Source organism: Chenopodium album, chromosome 15, assembly GCF_948465745.1.
Source record: "Chenopodium album chromosome 15, dcCheAlbu1.1, whole genome shotgun sequence".
Lineage (NCBI taxonomy): Eukaryota > Viridiplantae > Streptophyta > Magnoliopsida > Caryophyllales > Amaranthaceae > Chenopodium > Chenopodium album.
This window is the reverse complement of record NC_137848.1, coordinates 39,104,441-39,123,342: the sequence shown is the minus strand read 5'-3', so window position 1 is coordinate 39,123,342 and position 18,902 is coordinate 39,104,441. Positions and strand designations below refer to the sequence as shown.

Genomic DNA, 18,902 nt, shown 5'->3' with positions numbered 1-18,902 from the left:
TTGTAGTTTGGCTCGTAAACAAGGTTTCTTGACTGGGGAACAAAATATTGTCAATTGAACTCCGATTTTTGGGTAAGAAAATTCTAACTTGACTCGTATAATTAAAACCTTTAAAAAGTATAATTATAAAATTATCTTCGTAAAATCATATAAATATTTTTGTATAATAAAATATTTTGGAAAAATCCATAGTTAATAATTAGTAAATGGCTTAAAAATACGGGGTATTACAATGAGCCACCAATTTCTTTCTATGTCCTCCCTCCCATGGCTTCTGTCAACAATTTTCGACTGCTTCGCTGTCCAATTAAACGAAAACCCTAAGAACAAAGGGTGTAATGAAGGGTATTGTTAACCCAAAGGGTACTCTTTATCATCATCCTCCATTTATCTTCTTTCTTTGAGCTAAGAAACAGAGAAAAAATTGAAGAAAGAGAGAAGTGAGTTAAAGTGGGTAAACATTTGAGATTTAACGTCGTCTATTTTCCTATTTCAATGACAAGTGTTCAAAATTTAGTTTACATTTTTTAATTAATTTGGTTGTTAGCCAGCACGAAAACCGAGCTATTTTATGTACTTTTAATTATTATTTTTTATATTGTGATAAACGCTCCTTGTTTATCTAGAAGATAAACTTGGATTTTCCTCCAAGTCTATTAACTATGACTAAAACAGAAGTTGCTGACGTCACCATTGCCCACGTATCGCTTTCTCAATAAAAATTTCCCGCCTAAATGTAATGATGATGTCATCTTTTTTTTTGTTTTTTTTTTGTTTTTGTTTTTGTAGAGCTATCATATTTAACATTTTTGAAATTTAAATATTGAAAGCTTGTACATTACAACTAAAACCTATCAATTTATTGTAGAAAATTGAAACAACTTTAAATAGCACATTAATAAATGACCTCCTACATTGAACTATGAATTAGACAACTTTCAACTGATACTATATCATAATTTTGATGAAAATAAAAAATTTTAAAATTACAAAATATACGTAATTTTTATTTATATTCATGTATAATACCGATTTATTTTTAAAATGTACAAATTAAAAATAGGTTTTATATAAACCGTGCATCGCACGGGTTCTAACCTAGTATCTAAATATGACTTTATGCTGGTTTAAAAAAAAACGGCTTTATGCTTACTTTGTAAGGATCTGTTCACTTCACCTTAAAAAAAATATTAAGTAAATATATATTCAGTTTAGTAAAAATAATTTTTATTTATAAAAAATAACTTTACTTCAATAAATATAATTTTAGTTTATTAAAGAAATATATATATATATATATATATATATATATATATATATATATATATATATATATATATATATATATATATATATATATATATAATTTCAATTTAGTAAAAAAAATTTAATTATTAAAAATAATATCATTTCATCAAAATTAAGGTAGTCTCTCTGTGTTTTAATAAGTGTTACACTTACTAAATGCGGCCGTTTTTTAATAAGTGTTACACTAAAGAACATTCACTTTCGGATATCCGATCCGATCCGATCTGAAAATTTGGATATCCGAAATTTTCTGATCAGAGAAATTGCGATCCGAATCTGATCCAAAATTTTCAGATATCCGAAGTTTTGGATCGGATAATTGGGTTTTCGGATCGGATTACTGGATTTTCTGACGGGTAGTTAAAATTTTCGGACAAACTCCAACCCGTATCCGATCCAAAAAGCCGAAATTTTTTGGATATTCGATCTGAAATATCCGAAACACTAAAATCGGATCGAATCATTGGATTTTCGGATCGGATATTTCGGATCAGTTTTTTTAACAGCCTAGTTACACTTCCTTTTTTTTTGGCAAAAAACTACATTTAAATATAATATCTCTATCCTCTCCTGGTCCAACCCAAATCCACTACTACTTTTTTTACTATTTCTTTTCTCTTGAATTCATTACTTTTCAATATTGCCTAAAATTATGTGCCGATCAAGGTGTAACACTTATTAAAACACAAAGGGAGTAAAAAGAACTTGTCTAATACAGGTGCTTAAAGACTTACGGGGCGTTTGGTAGGAGGGATGAGATTGAGTGGGATAAGAAGGTGGATTAATAAATGGAATAAGGATAAAAATAGTGTATTCCATTGTTTGGTATGGGTTAGGAATAGATTGGAATAACAAATAAAAATACAAAATTACCGTTACTATCCTTTTTTCACTCTCTTCTTCTTTTTATTTTATTAAGGGTAGAAATGTCTTTTATCCATTAAATATAATACACATCCCTTATACCACCCCCTTAGTTATTAATTTGGAGGGATAACTCCCTTTTTTATCACTCTCCTAACCCCCTCATAATCCCTATCCCTCTCAATAAACAAAGTACAAGTTAAATCCCTCCTAAAATGAATTAAATTTCACTCTCCTGTTCGACTGTCCCTTTTTACAGTTACACAAGTTTTTTTTCGACTACTCTGAATTCTTCATTGAAGCGGATTGTAAGCCTTTTCTGCTCCATTGAACCGTAGCATTGGTAAGTTGTTTTTCTTGATAATCGAATATCAGTTTTTCACTATCTACTGTTGATTGATAACTTAATGCAGTTCAAGGTTCTTCTAAGGTGGATTGATTATTGAATATTTCTCATAAATCAATACTGAAATGGAAGAATTTAGGTGTTCATATTGTTAAACAAGAAGAATTTAATTTGATAATTTAGTCAAACTTGGTTGCTAAATGTGTTGCAAAACCCTTAATGTTAGGACTGAACTATGAAACTGGAAAATTTATGCCTTGGCTCAGGGACGAGATGATTTAATGTCTGTTTAGATTGAGGTTTTCCACAATTTATTTTGATTTTTTTTATGCAAATTTGAAATACGGATGAAATTATGGTGATTTTTACTTAATTACTGGTATACATGGGAAATGATGATTAAGTATAGTTGAATTATCAGTTCAGAAAATCAATTACAATATAAATTACGTAGATTAACCTACAAACAAAAATAAATTAAGCCATCATATGTTATTTTGCATCAATTTCAGAAGTTTCAAATGAATTAATTGAATGAGGTAAATGAATTTATTGAATTAGCTAAAGAAGACTAATTTTTATGTGTGGCTGGCCACACTGCCATGGGGTTACTTGGTTAGTGTTATAGAGGTTACTCTGTTAGGGTAATAAGGGTTAGTAATAGTATATGGGTTACACTATTAGTGTTGTAGGAGTTACTTTGTTATTTTAGGGTTACTCATTAAGTGTAATAGGAGGTTACTCACTCAGTGTAATAGGGGTTAGTCTATTAGTGTTATAGGGTTTGCTCCGTTCATTTACAAGTAGCCACACGGTGTAATCAGCCGTACAAAAAACGCGTTGGCAAAGAAATATACAAAGTATATAGTAAAATAATAAAAAATAAATCTTCCATAAGTTTCAAAGAGACCATCAAATTGGTGTAGAAGTTGAATAGAATATTCTAGTACATAAGTAGAAGAACAAAAATTAGGTTTTTTGGTTTACATGTGCCAAATTCGATGAAATATTTGGCATAAATTTGCCCTGTCATAATTCTAATACCTTAATGTTGCTGGAGGTTTTTTTCCATCAATTATAGAAAAGGATCTTGTCATTACCAATATGGTAAACTGTCCAAAAATAGAGTGACATGTTTTATATTGTTGCTAGCTTCAATGCTATAGGAATTAAATACTAAAAATCAGTTTTAGAAATACTTATCAGATTATTGATATATTTATCCGAACTTTGCAACCGATGATTCAATTTATCTTTCTCTAGCTCCCCGAGAAGAAGAATTGACCCTTCTTCATTGTTCTGGTCTTTTCAGGTGAGTTTTATATTTGAAACTTGAAATTCTGTTGCAAATTCAGTTTTTGCAAAGAAATGAAAACGACAGTGAAGCGAATCTGCATCCGTGCTCATCTCATAAACCCACAGCCCATATCAGAATTCCTGGAAAAAGGTTAGGTCCTCTCTGTGTTCACTTCTGGTTTTGTGTTTTTATAAATTTATAGGTCATTTTTTCAATGTATTTTTTGGACAAGGTTTAGCTTCTGCCTACATAAGGCATTAATTCTTGCGAAAATGGCTAACAGCTGCATCATTAAATATCTTTGTCTCTCTCAAAAGCAGCTAGATTCATAAGTTATGTGCCAACCCAAAAACAAGAACAGAGGGTTGAAGAAGTAAACTTGGACAGTGAAAGCATATTGAACAAGACATACTGGACAAGAAAAATTCATAAGCTATGTGCTATTGATGGAAATGTTGATGAGGCACTTTGTCTCTTGGACAGCATCCGTGTCCGAGGCTACTGTCCTGATTCTCTAAATCTCAGCAGTATAATCCATGCCCTTTGTTGGTCTAAACGTTATGCTGAGGCTCACCAGCGCTTCCTCTTCTTCATTGCCTCTCAATGTATTCCGGATGTGCGTACTTGCAATGTCCTCATTGCTAAATTACTTGATTCTCGAACCCCACACATTACATTTGATTTGGTTCGCAGTTTGATCAAAGAAAACCCTGAGTTTGTTCCATCTTTGAACAATTATAACCGTTTGATTGATCAGTTTTGCAAGTCATCCGAGCCTCATGTAGCTCATAGAGTGTTGTTTGACATGGTTCACAGGGGGCATTGTCCAACTGTTGTTTCCTACACTACTTTGATTAACGGGTATTGTAAATATGGGGAGATGGGTTCTGCATTTAAGCTCTTTAACGAAATGTTTGAGAACAATGTAGTGCCTAATTCTCTGACTTATAGTGTTTTGCTTGGTGGAGTTTTGGGGAGTGGTGATACACAGCATGGGAAGGAATTGATTATTAAGCTTTGGGAGCAGATGAAAAATGTTATCAATCCATCTGTTAATTGTGCAGCATTTGCCAACCTTATGGATAGCTTGTGTAGGGAAGGATTATTTCATGAAATTTTCCAAATTGCTGAAGATATGCCGCAAGGTAGAAGTGTTCCTGAGGAATTTGTTTATGCTCAGATGGTAGATTCTCTTTGCAGAGTTGGTAGGCATCATGGAGCTTCAAGGATAGCATATATAATGAGAAAAAGAGGGTTTACACCAAGCAAGACAGCATATAATTCTATAATCCACGGATTAAGCAAGGAGGGGGGATGTATGAGGGCTTTTCAGCTGTTTCAAGAAGGAATTGTATTTGGCTATGTGCCATCTGAATATACATACAAGATCTTGGTAGAAAGTCTTTGTCTAGAGGGTGATGTACCCAAGGCAAAGGAAGTTCTGCAATCCGTTCTCAAGCTGAGAAATGTGGACCAAACTAGAATCTATAATATATATATTAGAGCTCTATGTCTTATCAACAATGCAACAGAGCTCCTAAATACACTTGTTTCTATGCTGCAGGCACAATGTAAGCCTGATGTGATCACCCTTAATACTGTTGCTAATGGTTTATGTAAAATGGGAAGGATCCAAGATGCAATGGAAATATTTTATGACATGATGCTGGGTAAATTTTGTGCACCTGATGCCATAACTTTCACTGTTGTTATTGGTGGATTATTGAATGCTGGAAAAGTCAAAGAAGCTCTTGTTCTGTTGCATGAGAGAATGCCAGAAAGACAACTCAGGCCCAGTGTCGTGACCTATAACGCTGTTCTTCGAGGATTATTTAATCTCAAGAAGGCTAATGAAGCTATGGAGTTCTATAGAGCCATGGTAGCCCAAGGTTTAAATGCTGATAGCACCACTTATAGTATAGTTATTGACGGGCTTTGTGAGGCTGGTCGCTTAGATGACGCCAAAAGATTTTGGGGTGAAGTAATATGGCCTTCCCAGATTCATGACAATTTTGTTTATGCTTCCATATTGAAAGGGCTTTGCCAGTGGGGTAGGTTGGATGAGGCTTGCGACTTCTTATATGAGCTGGTAGATTGTGGTGTATCGCCTAATATTTACAATTATAACATTTTAATTGACTGCGCTTGTAAGTTGGGCTTGAAGAAGCAAGCTTACCAGATCGTTGGAGAGATGAGGAAGAATGGGTTATCTCCAGATGCCGTCACTTGGAGGATACTTGACAAGCTACATAGGAACTTTCATGTAGAAGAAAAAGAAGGCAAACATCAACATCCGAAAGTAGAACCTTTAGAGGGCAGGGTTTCAGAATTCAACAATGTTGGCAGCAATATGGAAATGTAAGAACAAGTACTTGTATATTTTTATATCTTCTAATTATCTAATCAAATAAGGGTTTGTGAATCTATTGGAAAATTTTTAAGTTTCTAATCTGATGATTGGCTTGCATTTTGATATTTTCCTACTGAGACATGGGTTTTCTTTGGTCAGGGCTGTCTTCCTTTCTCACTTTCATTTAAGAGAAATGGAAATCGAAAGCATCTAACTTAGAGAAATGTTGTCTTTGACCACATTTTAAAGGAGTTTAGAGAAATGCTGTCTTTGACCAAACCTTAAAGGGTTTTACACCAGTGATAGAGAAAAAAAAAAAAAAAAAAAAAAAAAGAATCAAAGAGTGCTTTGGTGTTTGTCCTGTCTGAGAGATCATATCTTTGGATACTAGAGGTAACTATTATTTTGCAGAAGACAACTGTGATGCCTTGGTTAAGTCACTTGCCATAATCAACAAATCAATATAATAGCTGGCGTAGCGAGTCCTATAGGTTTGGTCAGGATAGTTGTAACAGGTTGAGGTTCTCACTCAAGAGAAGTTTATAATTCCTGATTCTACATCTATTTCGGAGGCCTTTTCTTTTCAGGATCCAAATTAGTTTCAAGAATTTGAAAATAGGATGCTTCGTATGCCTTTCTATTTGTAAGATGTATGTGAATCTTTGAAATGTCATTTGTGACATCTTTGCATAGGTTGTGATTGGATTTCATCTTTATGCATGACTTAAATTTTGTTTGTCTTTGTTTTCGAAAATGTGGTGTAGTTTTATGCTTGTAATATTTTGTCATTGTGTTCTTAGCTTGAAAGGAAATGTGTTAAACAGACAAGCATTAGAAGTTGTTTGCCAACTTGAGTGAGATTGAATATTTCATTCTGAAGGACTTGAGATTTTTTGTTTTCAATTTCGTGGTGATTGATTGATGTGAAGAGTACATTTTATGGTTTCTATCTTGATTTAAATTGTTTTTATTTGTACCTTTTGGGAACTATTCAGGTTAGGTTCCATCCAACAATTCCAGGCCTGTTTGCTTGTGGGAGTCTAGATCATGAAGTTCCGCTTTGGAACAGCAGAATTTATTGGGTCATGGGATATTTGTAATTGCTTCTATCTCTGATTGTTTATTTCAATGTTTGTAGTTCATTCCTTTTCTTTTATTGTGTTAATACTTCGTATCCTGTATAAAATATAAATAAATTAACGTATTTTTCCCGTTCTCTCTTTTTCTATAAGTCCTAATCTGAATGCTTCATTTTTTACAGACTGACCAATTGCTTGTATTGTTTTCCATGTCCAGGGGGAACTGCTTGCAGTTGCAGTTGCTCAATCAAGTGATGGCGTGATGCTGAAGTGTAAATTCTGTTTTGGCTAGCTATACTTATGGCTAATGGCACTATAATGAATGAGGAGAATTGTCTATCCCTACTGTTGTCCTGAAGACACGGCGTTCATTACATGCTTTTCACTTCCATCTACATGCTTCACCTTTTTTTATTGACAGCTGAGGTAAGCAGGTTTCATTGAAGTAGAAATTAATAATCTTTCAAAAAAAAAAGAAATTAATTAATTCGTTAGGTTTTCTCACAACTTTCTCGGCATGCAGGTCAATGGCCTTGATTCTTCAGATTCATCAATGACACTTGCAACTTCTCAGGGTATGTATGATATCCACCTTCTACTGTATATGTTGCTAACGTTCATGCTGCTGATTAGTCTAGCTCAGCTTCCTCTCATGTTCCTTCCTATCCTGATCTGGCCTCCGCTCTCCGGAAATAATGGAAGAATATCTTTTCGTCGGTGAGGTTGCTAAGCTCTTGTTGTCTCCCATTGAATCTAGTTACATTTCTTCGGTTCCGAATGAAATACGGCCTGTGTCAGCTGAGGTGGAAAGCTATTGCTCCCGAGTTTGCTGTTGATGTTATGGATCTGATGTACAGCCTGAAGAAAGAAATACTCGGTTTTTCCCTGTCGGAGACCATGCATGTTAAAATCTACCTTTCTTGCAAGTATGGTTAGTTGGTCATAATCGAACTGGACAACGCATGATACGTCCTGTAAATTCTAGTTCGCAACTCGCAAGAACCTCCTTCTGCACAAAGTGGGATGTTAATTCAGGATCCGGTGGCTTCGTCAGCCATGCAAAAAGGTACATCTTATACACGGGGTACCAGTCGGTCCAATTCTTGGCATCATTCATCACGTTCTCGAGCAGCAGCTAGTACTGCTGTAGCGGAAGCAACTGTTATTCCACAGGATGAAGGTGAACCTCATCCTGTCATTAGTAGAGTTTAATCTGAGCTTGCCACATCACTAGCAGCTGCCGCATCAACAGAGTTGCCATTCACTGTGAAACTTAGAATATGGCCACATGACATAAAAGATCTCTGTGCTCATCTTGATCCAGAGAAATGTCGTTTGATTATTCCTCTTGCTGTCCTTTGAGGTGAGCTAATATATAGCTATATGCATTTTCTACCTGCTAAACAATTGTTTGTTATGTGAGATGGCCTTTTGCTTTCCTGCTGCTTGGGCTTTATTGGTGAAGTTTTCGTAAATTGGAATTAAGCAAGAGTTAACTGTTTTTTAATTTATGTATATTCAGTATATCGATTTTTTGCATCAAGTGACTGTTGCGCTCACTGTTTTTGCAGTGAAATGGATGCAAATTTTTTATCCACGTGGCAAATTTTTGGCTGCTTGTTTTTCATGTATGTTGCTGCAGGCAAGTGTTACCTGGAATTAAGAAGCAGGCTCACCATGATGCGTTAGGAGCTGCAACTTCACCAACAAGGCATCCAATCTCAGCTCAACTAGTTACGTATGAACTACGGATATTCCTTTGAGGCAACATATGTGGTCTAATTATTGTTCTTTGTCCATTTTGTTTCTGGTTAAATCACATATTTATTTGGTTTCTATTGCAATGATTTAGGTTTGGGGTAGTACTTGCATCACAGGCATTAAGGGTTGCCCACTGTTTGATGTCAATTCAGGTCTGTTTTTGATGTGCTTTTCTTTGGCATATTTGCCTTTTAGTAATTATGATTCTTCTTCATGGAACATGATGTGATGTTACTGTAGCTAGTATAATACTTCATTCTTTTTTAGTTGACATGTTTTGACAATGCTCACAAACTCTACTTTGACTAGCTTTTGTGATCTATAGTCATGATAAAACATAGTCATATAGGATTTTGTTAAAACCATCTCAATCACTCAATGTATATTTTTAGGATATCAATTCTTTTATATATATATACACATTTATTCATTGATAATTTTTCTGCTATGCTCCTTCTTTTGCTCACTTTACTCGCCCTTTTTTCAAACTCTTTCAAATGATTAGCTTCTTATGTCCCTTTCTTTATACTGTACTCCGTATGGTTCCTTATGACGATTCATGTTGTATTCATTGATAATGGGAGACATTAATTTTTAAACATGTGCATTGGAAAACGTGATAAAAGAAACGTGTTAACTAAAAAGTATAGAAGAAGTAACCTAAGAAAGGCTCACTATCTTGCGGTTTAGATTGTTTCGGCTCACTTGTTATGGAACTTATGGGATTAAGGCTTTGATTGATTGATTAATTGATTGATTTTTGCTATTAATTTCTTTGATCTGGCTGCTTGTATAAGGGGAATATATTATACATCTGTACAGCTATTGACCATAATTTGAACAAGTGGATAAAACCACTAATATGAGTGACCGAACCGGCTAACATCACAAGCATACGATTGTCAAGTGTACCCTACTTAGTATGGAGCACTGTATTATGGACTTAAGAGATAATATAATGAGTTGCCCAAGCCCTAGTCTTACTATTTATTGCTAAGAATTTTCTGCTGTACTAACTCAAAGAGGCGTATTGGAAACTAATTAGCAACCTGTCCTAATATTAGAGATCAAACTGGTCAACCTGTTTTAGGGGCATCAAACCTTAAAAGTAGGGAATTAGTGAAGCATAAATTCTTGTAGATGATAAAGTTTATTATTTGTTAAGAATTTTGCTTGAGACTTGAGAGGTGTTCTGGTTATTATTTAAGAATATAATAGATCTAGAATTTCAAGTCAAATCCTTGATCTTTGATTTTTATTTGTTTTGAGAACTTGTTGAGTAGTTATTTATTAAGTAGGGGTTTCCCTCTGTCTTTAGTTTCTACTTCGTGGCACTATTGAATTGCTGGTGATCTAGCTATGTTTCCTGGACTTGGCAATTTTTTTCTCGGAACACTACACTATGTGTACGAGATCCAGGTCGGATTGGGTCGGTATCACTCGGACATGGCTACTTCAGATTTTAGGTCATGGAAACCCTATATTTACAAACAGAAAAAATCAATTTTATGAGAAACAAGAGTTAGAGTATTTTGGCTTTTGGTCATCCGAGGGAAATTGCATGGTGGTATTCTCAGCACTTGCCTGCCAGTGATCAAGGAGAGGGTGGACATGGGCGGGAAAACAGAGGAACCTGAATAAAATCAGATATGCAAAGAGATATGGAGAATGTGGGGGTAGAGAAGTCATAACCTACAATGGAGGTTGTCCACTTTGAGATGTTGAATGCCCTTTCTTTCTTTTCCTTTTAAGTTCGAATTCCAGTATTTTTTTTTGTTTGTTTTGCGTGTGTGTGTGTGTGGGGGGGGGGGGGGGGGGGGGGTGGGGGGTGTTGCTGCTGAGCATATTTTGCAGCTGTCACACATCTACATACAGGTCTAGTTGCATGATTTATAGGGATGAAATAGCTCCTCCGTTCTCTTTTACTCTTATCGTTTTGACTTTTATGTTGCCTGTCCAATGCAATCCCACTCATTTTATCTGCATAGGACTAGTGTTTGGGCATGGAAAGATTTCATTCTCAGTGAAGCTCACCTATGGCTTTAATTCCCTCCTGTCTGGCCTCGCCTATTGCCAACCTAAAAAAAAAAAAAAAAAACACCTTGTTGATTTAAATTTTCTCCTACCTTGTTTAGAACAAACTTAAAAAAAAAGATACTTTGTGTGTTTGAAGTATGGATTGGCTTTTTTTTTTTTGCTATTTGTTGCCTGTCTAATGCAACCCCACTCATTTTATATGCTTGGGACTAGTTGTGTGTGGGGATGGAAAAGACTTACTCACTTTATTTGTGAAGCTCATTAGTTCCCTCCTTTCTGGTCCACCCAAAGAAATTGATAGAAGAAAGCAGTACCAGTGTCAATTGTTAAACAATGTTACATTTTGTTTTTATCCCCCTCTTACATTTAACCCGTAAGATATTGAAGGAAGCAAGATTTGATGTACATGATTATTAATTGGTCTGGATTTACATGATGGTAAGATCTTGTGATTTGATTTGTACTGGAACTATTGAGGCATCCAAGCACTATCATCAGATAACAAGAGCAACAGGCACAAGGTTTCTTTATGTTGAATTTTGTTGTTTCTGTGTACCCTCGTTCTAGTTATACTTTTCTGTTGGATAAGATGATAAGGTTTACTAGCTGACATATCTTCTGGTATCTCCTCGTTCAATTTTAGTTTAACAATTTTTTTTTATTATTATTATTTATTTATTTATTTATTTATTTATTTATTTTTTTTATTCTTCTGGTATAGGCATGGCTGAAAATCTGGGCAGAATAAATTTGGTTGTCGATAATCTTAATAGCAATTTAGCCTAGCTAGTGGTGTTCATCAACAATCTCCCGTTTCGTATCTACAGTTTTGACGATTGTTTTATTGCTGGAAGGCTTTGAAGGTGTCTGTCCGAAATCAGAATGATTGTAACAGACTATTGTGACAGAAAGGAGACTAGTAAGGAGCTATACTTAGATTTTACAGATCAGCTGATGGGCAATCTTATTCTGATCTGAACAGCTGCGCCTCAGCGCCTGTAATCTTATTCTGATCTGAACAAGCCCCGCCTGTAATCTTATTCTGATCAGAACAGCAGCTTTTCAGTTATGAAGGGGAAAATGAAACGAATTCGTCGATTTTTGATTTTAAGATTCGGAGCAAGAAAGATTTTGGTCAAGGTTGAACAAGAAAGAGAAGCTTTGTTTAATTTGATAAAATTGTATATTAAGTACTAAACTCAATCATTATTCTGTTTTGTACTCCGTATCTTGTATCATTTATGATTTGCTGGTTATATAAACTAATGGTGTTATTCGGATTATATCTTTGTATAGTCGAAAACTATTACAAATAATTTACTGTTGAATATAACGCGTATTTGCTCAGCATATTTGTCTTCACTATAGAGAATCTAGCAAATTTCACGAAACTATTTTGAATAACATCAAATTTCCAATCCTCCTGTCAATCTGTAAAAACTGTTACAACTAAAATTATACTACTCTATACTAACTCTAAAAAATCAACGATCTATAAATGTGGTAAAACCTAATTAGTAATAACAACAAACGTCAAAACAAAAAATAAAATAAAAATAAAATAAAACCAATAAATAAAACCAATGAAATAAAAGATATTGACAGCAACTTAGCGTAACACAAACGTCAGCAATCAAAACAACAAACGCTGCAACAGAGCAATTAACTAAAAGCAATATACTATTAATCTGAAAATTGTTGATTACAAATTTGCTAAACCTAATTAGCAGTAATTACATCAATTAAATTGAAATAGTCACTACTGCCTAAATTTCACGACATCATCATCTATAGTTAGCTAGCTTGTATAATCGAAACGACAAAGCGGGCATGATCGTTTCCTCTTAAACCACCTTTGTAAGCAACTCTCGTGAAAGCCATGGTTGCAACTCAAAACACACTTAATGTTTTCCGTAACCTCATCTAGGCAGATCGAACATATCTCATCGAATTCGTCAACAGTTACCCTCTTAAAATTTGCGAGAACATCGGGAACTTCATGATTGATCCCGTCAACAGGAACTGCTACATCTTCATTATTGATCCCTTCAACAACTGCCATATCTTCCTGATTAATCCCGGCAACAAGAACTGCCATATCTTCATGATTGTTCCCGCCAAAAAGGACTGCCATATCTTCATGATTGTTCCCGCCAAAAAGGTCTGCCATATCTTCATGATTGATCTCGGCAAAAACACTTTCCACGGTCGCGAGCATCGATGCTATTCTTGCTCGTTCATCTCTGATGTAGTCGTCCAATGTCGCGAAACCACTCAAATTAGTGAGGTTGATATCAGCAGGGTAAGAAGTAGTACGAAAGAAGTCAACTTGGGAAATCGACATTTTAGAATTGGGTAGTATGAATTCGTTGATTCAACAATCACAATTTGTTTTTCTGACTAGAAGTGCATAAAATTGAATTGGAAAGTATGATTATTTTTCACGAGAAGAGCGTAAAATCAAATTGAGAAGTATGAAAGTAAGATTACAGATAAAGCATATTTATAGAAATTGCAAAGTCGGTCGATATCAAAATTCGACCGTTGGTGGTATACGCCGTCAAATTGCAAAGACCCAGTTATTTTTTTCCCGGTTTCCTTCTTCACATACGCGGCAAATCTTTTGATTTTGGAGGTAAATCTTTTGGTTTTGGAGGTAAATCTTTTTGAGATATTTAAAAGATACGAAGTATGTTTTTATTCTTGTGGAGGAAAAGATTGTTACTCCATAATAAAATTAAATGGCATTTAATCTTGTTACCCACCAAGCTTTGATTGGTGGAGTTGGTGGGGAACTCACCTTGACACTTTGAGGTTACGAGTTTGAGTCCCACCAACTACAAAAGGCTTGGGAATAGGGGGATTTCCTTACCTCCCCCCTCTACTCTCAAGCGATGACCTGCGGAATTAGGCTGGCTAAACCTGTGAGAGGTGCCAGCTCAGTAGGGTCTTCTTCTTACGTTAAAAAAAAAAAAAAAAAATCTTGTTACCCATTTACGCGTACACTTTGTATTAATTTTTTTTTAACACCGTACACTTCGTATTATTAAATAAATAATTATTGTCTTTCTACCAAAAAAAAAAAAAAAAAAAAAAATCTTAAATTTTGTATATTTTTTTATCTCATAATTATGTATTTTAACAATGTTACCCTAAGTCCCTAATAAAACTTATGTATAACACTATTTACATGAAAATTATGTCATAATAATAAGGATTTTTTGACACTTACCCTATAATAGTTGCTGTTTTAGGAAATACCACCTATAAGGTTTTTTTATTTTTATTTTTTTTTTTTATTTTTTTTTCCTCTTTTTTCTCTTTTATAAAACACAAAAAATTCCCACCTACTAATTGGCTCCGAAGAAGTGTGCTGTCATGTGGGGCCTACTAACTAGTAACTACCTTCTCATCTTATTTCCCTCCTTTTTATTCTTTCGCTCTCGATTTCTCATTCCCCTATATTGTACTCTTCTCAAAATTGGGAACAAAAAATCATAATAATAAAGGCAACATTGATAATAACAATGTTGCAAGTCCTACTCCAAATCTTCTAATATGATCTATCATCAGGGATTAAGAAGTCTTTTGGTGATAATTGGAAAAGTCAAGTTAAGAAAGGCCCTTTTAGGCAAACATGGAAGCAAAAGAAAACTCAATAGTCTTTTGGGGATATGCAAGATTCAAATTTTTTAAATCAAGCCTCCACTTAAAAATCCAAGAATAGCAATGATAGTCTGAATTTAACTATTGCTCAAGAAAACAATCTTTTGCCTTCTATTACTATCTCAAACCATGCAAAAGACCTTTTATGCAACGTGGAGGACATGATTCTTGATACTCCTTTTTTTTTTCTTTTTTTCTTTTTTTTATTTTTTTTTTTTTGAGGAAAAACGGATGGTGCCTTATATTATTAATTTGTCCATAAAAATGTATGGGTCAACCTCACAAGGACTATGGTTTTCCCATATTTGTTCAACACCAAAAGGCAAAATGCGGGCTAAATTATGAGCAACCCGCTTTACATGACACCAAGATATAGAATCAAACTTGGAACTAGACCATAAAACATCCTCAAGTAGTGCATCTAAATCAGAGAAGAAGACAGTCCCCTTGCAAAGCCTCCCTATAAGTACCTCACAATCAGACTCAAGTATAATGTGAGATAATTTGTATCGTTTTGCAAGCCTTAAAGCCATAGTAGCAGCTTTACATTCCGCTATCACTGGAGGCCAGAAGGCTCGAATCCTTCTTGTTGCTGCAAAGATTACATCTCCTTTCCAATCTCTCGCGACGACGCCTAATCCTATCCAACCATCTTCTCGGACAGAGGCGTCATAATTGAGTTTTACCTGGTGGAGGAGCAACCCAAGTCTTGGAGCTTCTGCTTTTCTTCCTAGCTGCTGTCCCATAAATTTTCGAAACATAGGAGAGGCAATCATTAGCAAGCCTCTTCACACGATTAATCAGAGAAGGCTGGTAAGATTCCACACCCTTAAAGATTTTGTCATTTCGTCTATTCCAGATGCACCACAAGAGTATTGCACCCCTACATTGTAGCTGAGACTTTTGTAAACTCCATGTTTCGAAAAAATCAATAAAGATCATATCATGCGGCCATGATGCAAGTTCCCTGCAATTGCACTCTTCCAGAGATCACTCACTCTATGACAGTCAAAGAGAGCGTGGCGTACTACTTTGGGGCAGCTCAGATACCACGGACAATCGTCTTCGTCAACCATATGTCTAAACTTAAGATAAGTTTTGACAGGAAGAGTACCTGTGCATATTCTCCAAAGAAAATGCCTAACCTTTGGTGTGACTTCAAGCTTCCATATATCGACCCAAGATTTGTGAAAATTATCAAGATTGCACGATTTACCCGACATGTAAGCCGGCTTTACCGAGTATCTACCATCCATAGAGAATGCCCAGCTCGGTATGTCAGGTATGCTCCTTGCGCTTAAGGGAATTGAAAGGATACAGCGGGAATCCGACTCATTGAACAAGCTCATAATGCGATCAACGTCCCATTCTCTTGTATAATGATTTATTACATCGCTGACCCGCTACACATCCTCCGATTGAGGCGAGGAAACGAACCTACTCTCGCCACTATCAATCCATGGGTCCTGCCAAATGTTGACAGCAGTCCCATCTCCAATCCTCCACAATAGCCCCTCTTTAATCAAAGATTTAGATGACCAAATACTCCGCCAAGAGAAACAACTTGACCATCCGAGGTTGGCATCTAGAAAAGGGCCATTAGCATAGTATTTCGCCTGAAGTACTCTTCTTAGAAGGGAGGTAGGATGAATGACCAATCGCCATTCTTGCTGGCCTAGTAAGGCATCATTGAAAACATTAAGATCACACAAGCCCAATCCCCCAAGATACTTTGGAGTGCAAATATCACTCCAACTTTTCCAATGCACTCTCCTTGAATTATCATTACTGCCCCACAAAAATCGAGCCATCATACTATGAATATCAAGGATAATTCCTGCCGAAAGCTTATACACACCCATAAGATAAGTGGGAATTGCTTGAATTACCGACTTGAGAAGAACCTCTTTGCCCGCTCTAGACAATAGCTTCTCCTTCCACCCATTTAATTTCTTCCAGATTCTATCCTTAAGTGCCTCAAACACCATCCTTTTAGACCTACCAATGATGGTTGATATGCCTAAATATTTCCCATGCTTGTCAACTTGTTTCATAGCTAGAATCTCTAATAGCTCCTCTTGCGTGGAAAAATTAACCCCTTTGCTAAAAGAAACCTCCGATTTGTTGTAGTTAATTTTCTGCCCGGAAGCTGCTTCGTATGTGTTGAGAATTTCAACAATTTTTGAGCATTCCCTTCGGTTGGCTCTTGTAAAGAGAAGACTGTCATCTGCAAAAAAGAGGTGAGAGATTTCCGGTCCTTGCCTACTAGCTCTAGCCCCGTGGAGGGCTCCATCTTCCATAGCTTTTCACAATAAACCAGAAAAAGCATCGGTAACGAGAATAAACAAGTAGGGGGAGAGAGGATCCCCTTTCCGGAGACCCCGAGTAGGGGTAACCGCACCACAAACACCACCATTGATATTGAAAGAATAATTAACCGACGTGACACAGACCATTATCATAGAAACCCATTTATCAGCAAACCCCATCTTCAGAAGTAGTTTCTCCAGGAAAAACCACTCTACTCTGTCGTACGCCTTGCTCATATCCAGTTTCATCGAAATTAACCTCTTCCTACCCTTGCATCTTGTCTTCATGGTATGAAAAATTTCCAGAGAAACTAAAGCATTATATGTGATTAGCCGTCCCAGAACAAACGCACTCTGATTTTCGGAGACAATGCTGGAAAGGATATCCTTCAATCTCATGACAATTGCCTTAGAAGAAATTTTATACAATACATTACACAGAGCTATTGGCCTAAACTCCGTCATATTTGAAGGAGAGTTAACTTTCGGAATAAGAACAATGTTAGTATTATTCACAGAGCTAAAAGAATCATTACCCTGTAAAATATTACTAACGATGACATCATGACCAACAATATGCCAAAATTTCTGATAAAAAATAGCATGCATATCGTTAGGGCCCGGGGCTTTGCAGGGGTGCATCTGATTCAGAGCAGTAAAAATCTCTTCTTTTGAGAGAGGACGAAGCAATACATCATTAATTTCCGGAGTGATTCTTGAAGGGATTGCATCGAGCACTGTATCACAAGCTTCATTGGATGGCATACCAGAAGAAAAAAGATTTTTGTAGTATTACGTGACAATGCCTTCCAGTTTATCTTCCTCTTCTTGCCGGACACCGTTGTCATAAAAAAGGCCATTTATTTCATTCCGGTTCTTACGTTGAGAGGCTTTATGATGAAAATATTTCGTATTCTTATCACCCTCCTTGATCTCCGAAACTCTCGAACGTAAGAACCAGTAAGCCTCCTGTTATCCAACAGGTCATCCAATTTCTTTTCAAAGTCCGCACACTTAGAAATCGATTCATCAGAAATACCTTCACCTTGCGCCTCTTTCAAGGCCTTCTCCGTATCCTCCACTTGCTGTCCCAGCTTCTCAAATTTGCGGCTGCTCCATTGCTTGAGATTGCCTGCCACATACTTCACTTTTTCAGTCACCCCTCCAACGAAATCATGCCAGTAGCTGCGAACAATTCTTTCACATTCGTTGTCAAGTAACCAAGCTGTCTTAAACCGGAACCCCCTTTTCATTTTCATGTGTTCACCGAATCTAAGGAAGATAGGTGAATGGTTAGACTTGAAACGAACCAAGTTCTCCACGACGGGCTGTAATTTGAGGTCGAACCAGGGACTATTAGCTACGAATCTGTCAAGTCTCTCATGGATAATGATCTGTACCGACAAACCCTTCTCCCAGGTGTACCATTGGCCTTCAAATCCCAAGTCTTTTAAATCACAGTCCTGCAAAGCTTCGCGGAAATCTGGTAATGCACGTCTCACATTGTCTATGCCTCCCTCCTACTCATCATATCTCAAAATCTCATTAAAATCCCCTCCAAATAAAATCGGACCATCAAAGTCAGAACATAAATGTCTAATGAGAGACCAGGTTTTGCTTTTGTTCTCTATTTCGGGCTAACCATTCAAACCAACAAAACGCCAAAATACTCCAAAACTTAGTTTAATATCACCACAAATATGATTTTGAGAGAAAGAAATCAAAGTGAAGTCAATGTTGTCTTTCCAATAAATACATAAACCGCCAGTTCTACCGATACTACTAACACCAAAGGCATACAAAAAACCAAAATTATGTTTATTATTCTCAGCAATATTTTTATTTATTTTAGTTTCAGACAAAAATAAAACATCCAGAGCTAAAG

General features: G+C 35.9%; 2 protein-coding genes across 5 annotated transcripts; one reads left to right on the top strand and one right to left on the bottom strand.

Moving 5' to 3' along the window:
* Window positions 1-2,400: 2,400 nt before the first annotated feature.
* Window positions 2,401-12,325, top strand: LOC145583134 (uncharacterized). Of its 4 annotated transcripts, none has more exons than XM_081640290.1 (9): window positions 2,401-2,515; window positions 3,831-3,965; window positions 4,136-6,173; window positions 7,161-7,261; window positions 7,462-7,670; window positions 7,768-8,607; window positions 8,816-8,982; window positions 9,097-9,157; window positions 11,764-12,325. In XM_081640290.1, the coding sequence occupies exons 2-4, from the start codon at window positions 3,887-3,889 to the stop codon at window positions 7,207-7,209; spliced, it is 2,166 nt and encodes a 721-aa protein (XP_081496416.1). In that variant the 5' UTR covers window positions 2,401-2,515; window positions 3,831-3,886; the 3' UTR covers window positions 7,210-7,261; window positions 7,462-7,670; window positions 7,768-8,607; window positions 8,816-8,982; window positions 9,097-9,157; window positions 11,764-12,325. The 4 variants fall into 4 exon arrangements, with proteins under 4 accessions (XP_081496416.1, XP_081496415.1, XP_081496414.1 ...); XM_081640289.1 differs by having other exon boundaries at window positions 4,133-6,173; window positions 8,816-8,977; XM_081640288.1 differs by having other exon boundaries at window positions 4,133-6,173.
* A 2,622-nt stretch (window positions 12,326-14,947) lies between these two features.
* On the bottom strand, window positions 14,948-15,454 carry LOC145581142 (uncharacterized). The gene has a single exon (XM_081638205.1). The coding sequence runs from the start codon at window positions 15,452-15,454 to the stop codon at window positions 14,948-14,950; it is 507 nt and encodes a 168-aa protein (XP_081494331.1).
* Between the last annotated feature and the right edge of the window lie 3,448 nt (window positions 15,455-18,902).

Coding starts and splice junctions, on each gene's coding strand:
- LOC145583134 (XM_081640289.1), top strand. CDS start 3,887: ATGAAAACGACAGTGAAGCGAATCTGCATCCGTGCTCATCTCATAAAC. Junction 3,966..4,132: donor ATCAGAATTCCTGGAAAAAG/GTTAGGTCCTCT, acceptor CTCTCTCAAAAG/CAGCTAGATTCATAAGTTAT. Junction 6,174..7,160: donor GTTGGCAGCAATATGGAAAT/GTAAGAACAAGT, acceptor GGAACTATTCAG/GTTAGGTTCCATCCAACAAT.
- LOC145581142 (XM_081638205.1), bottom strand. CDS start 15,454: ATGGGACAGCAGCTAGGAAGAAAAGCAGAAGCTCCAAGACTTGGGTTG.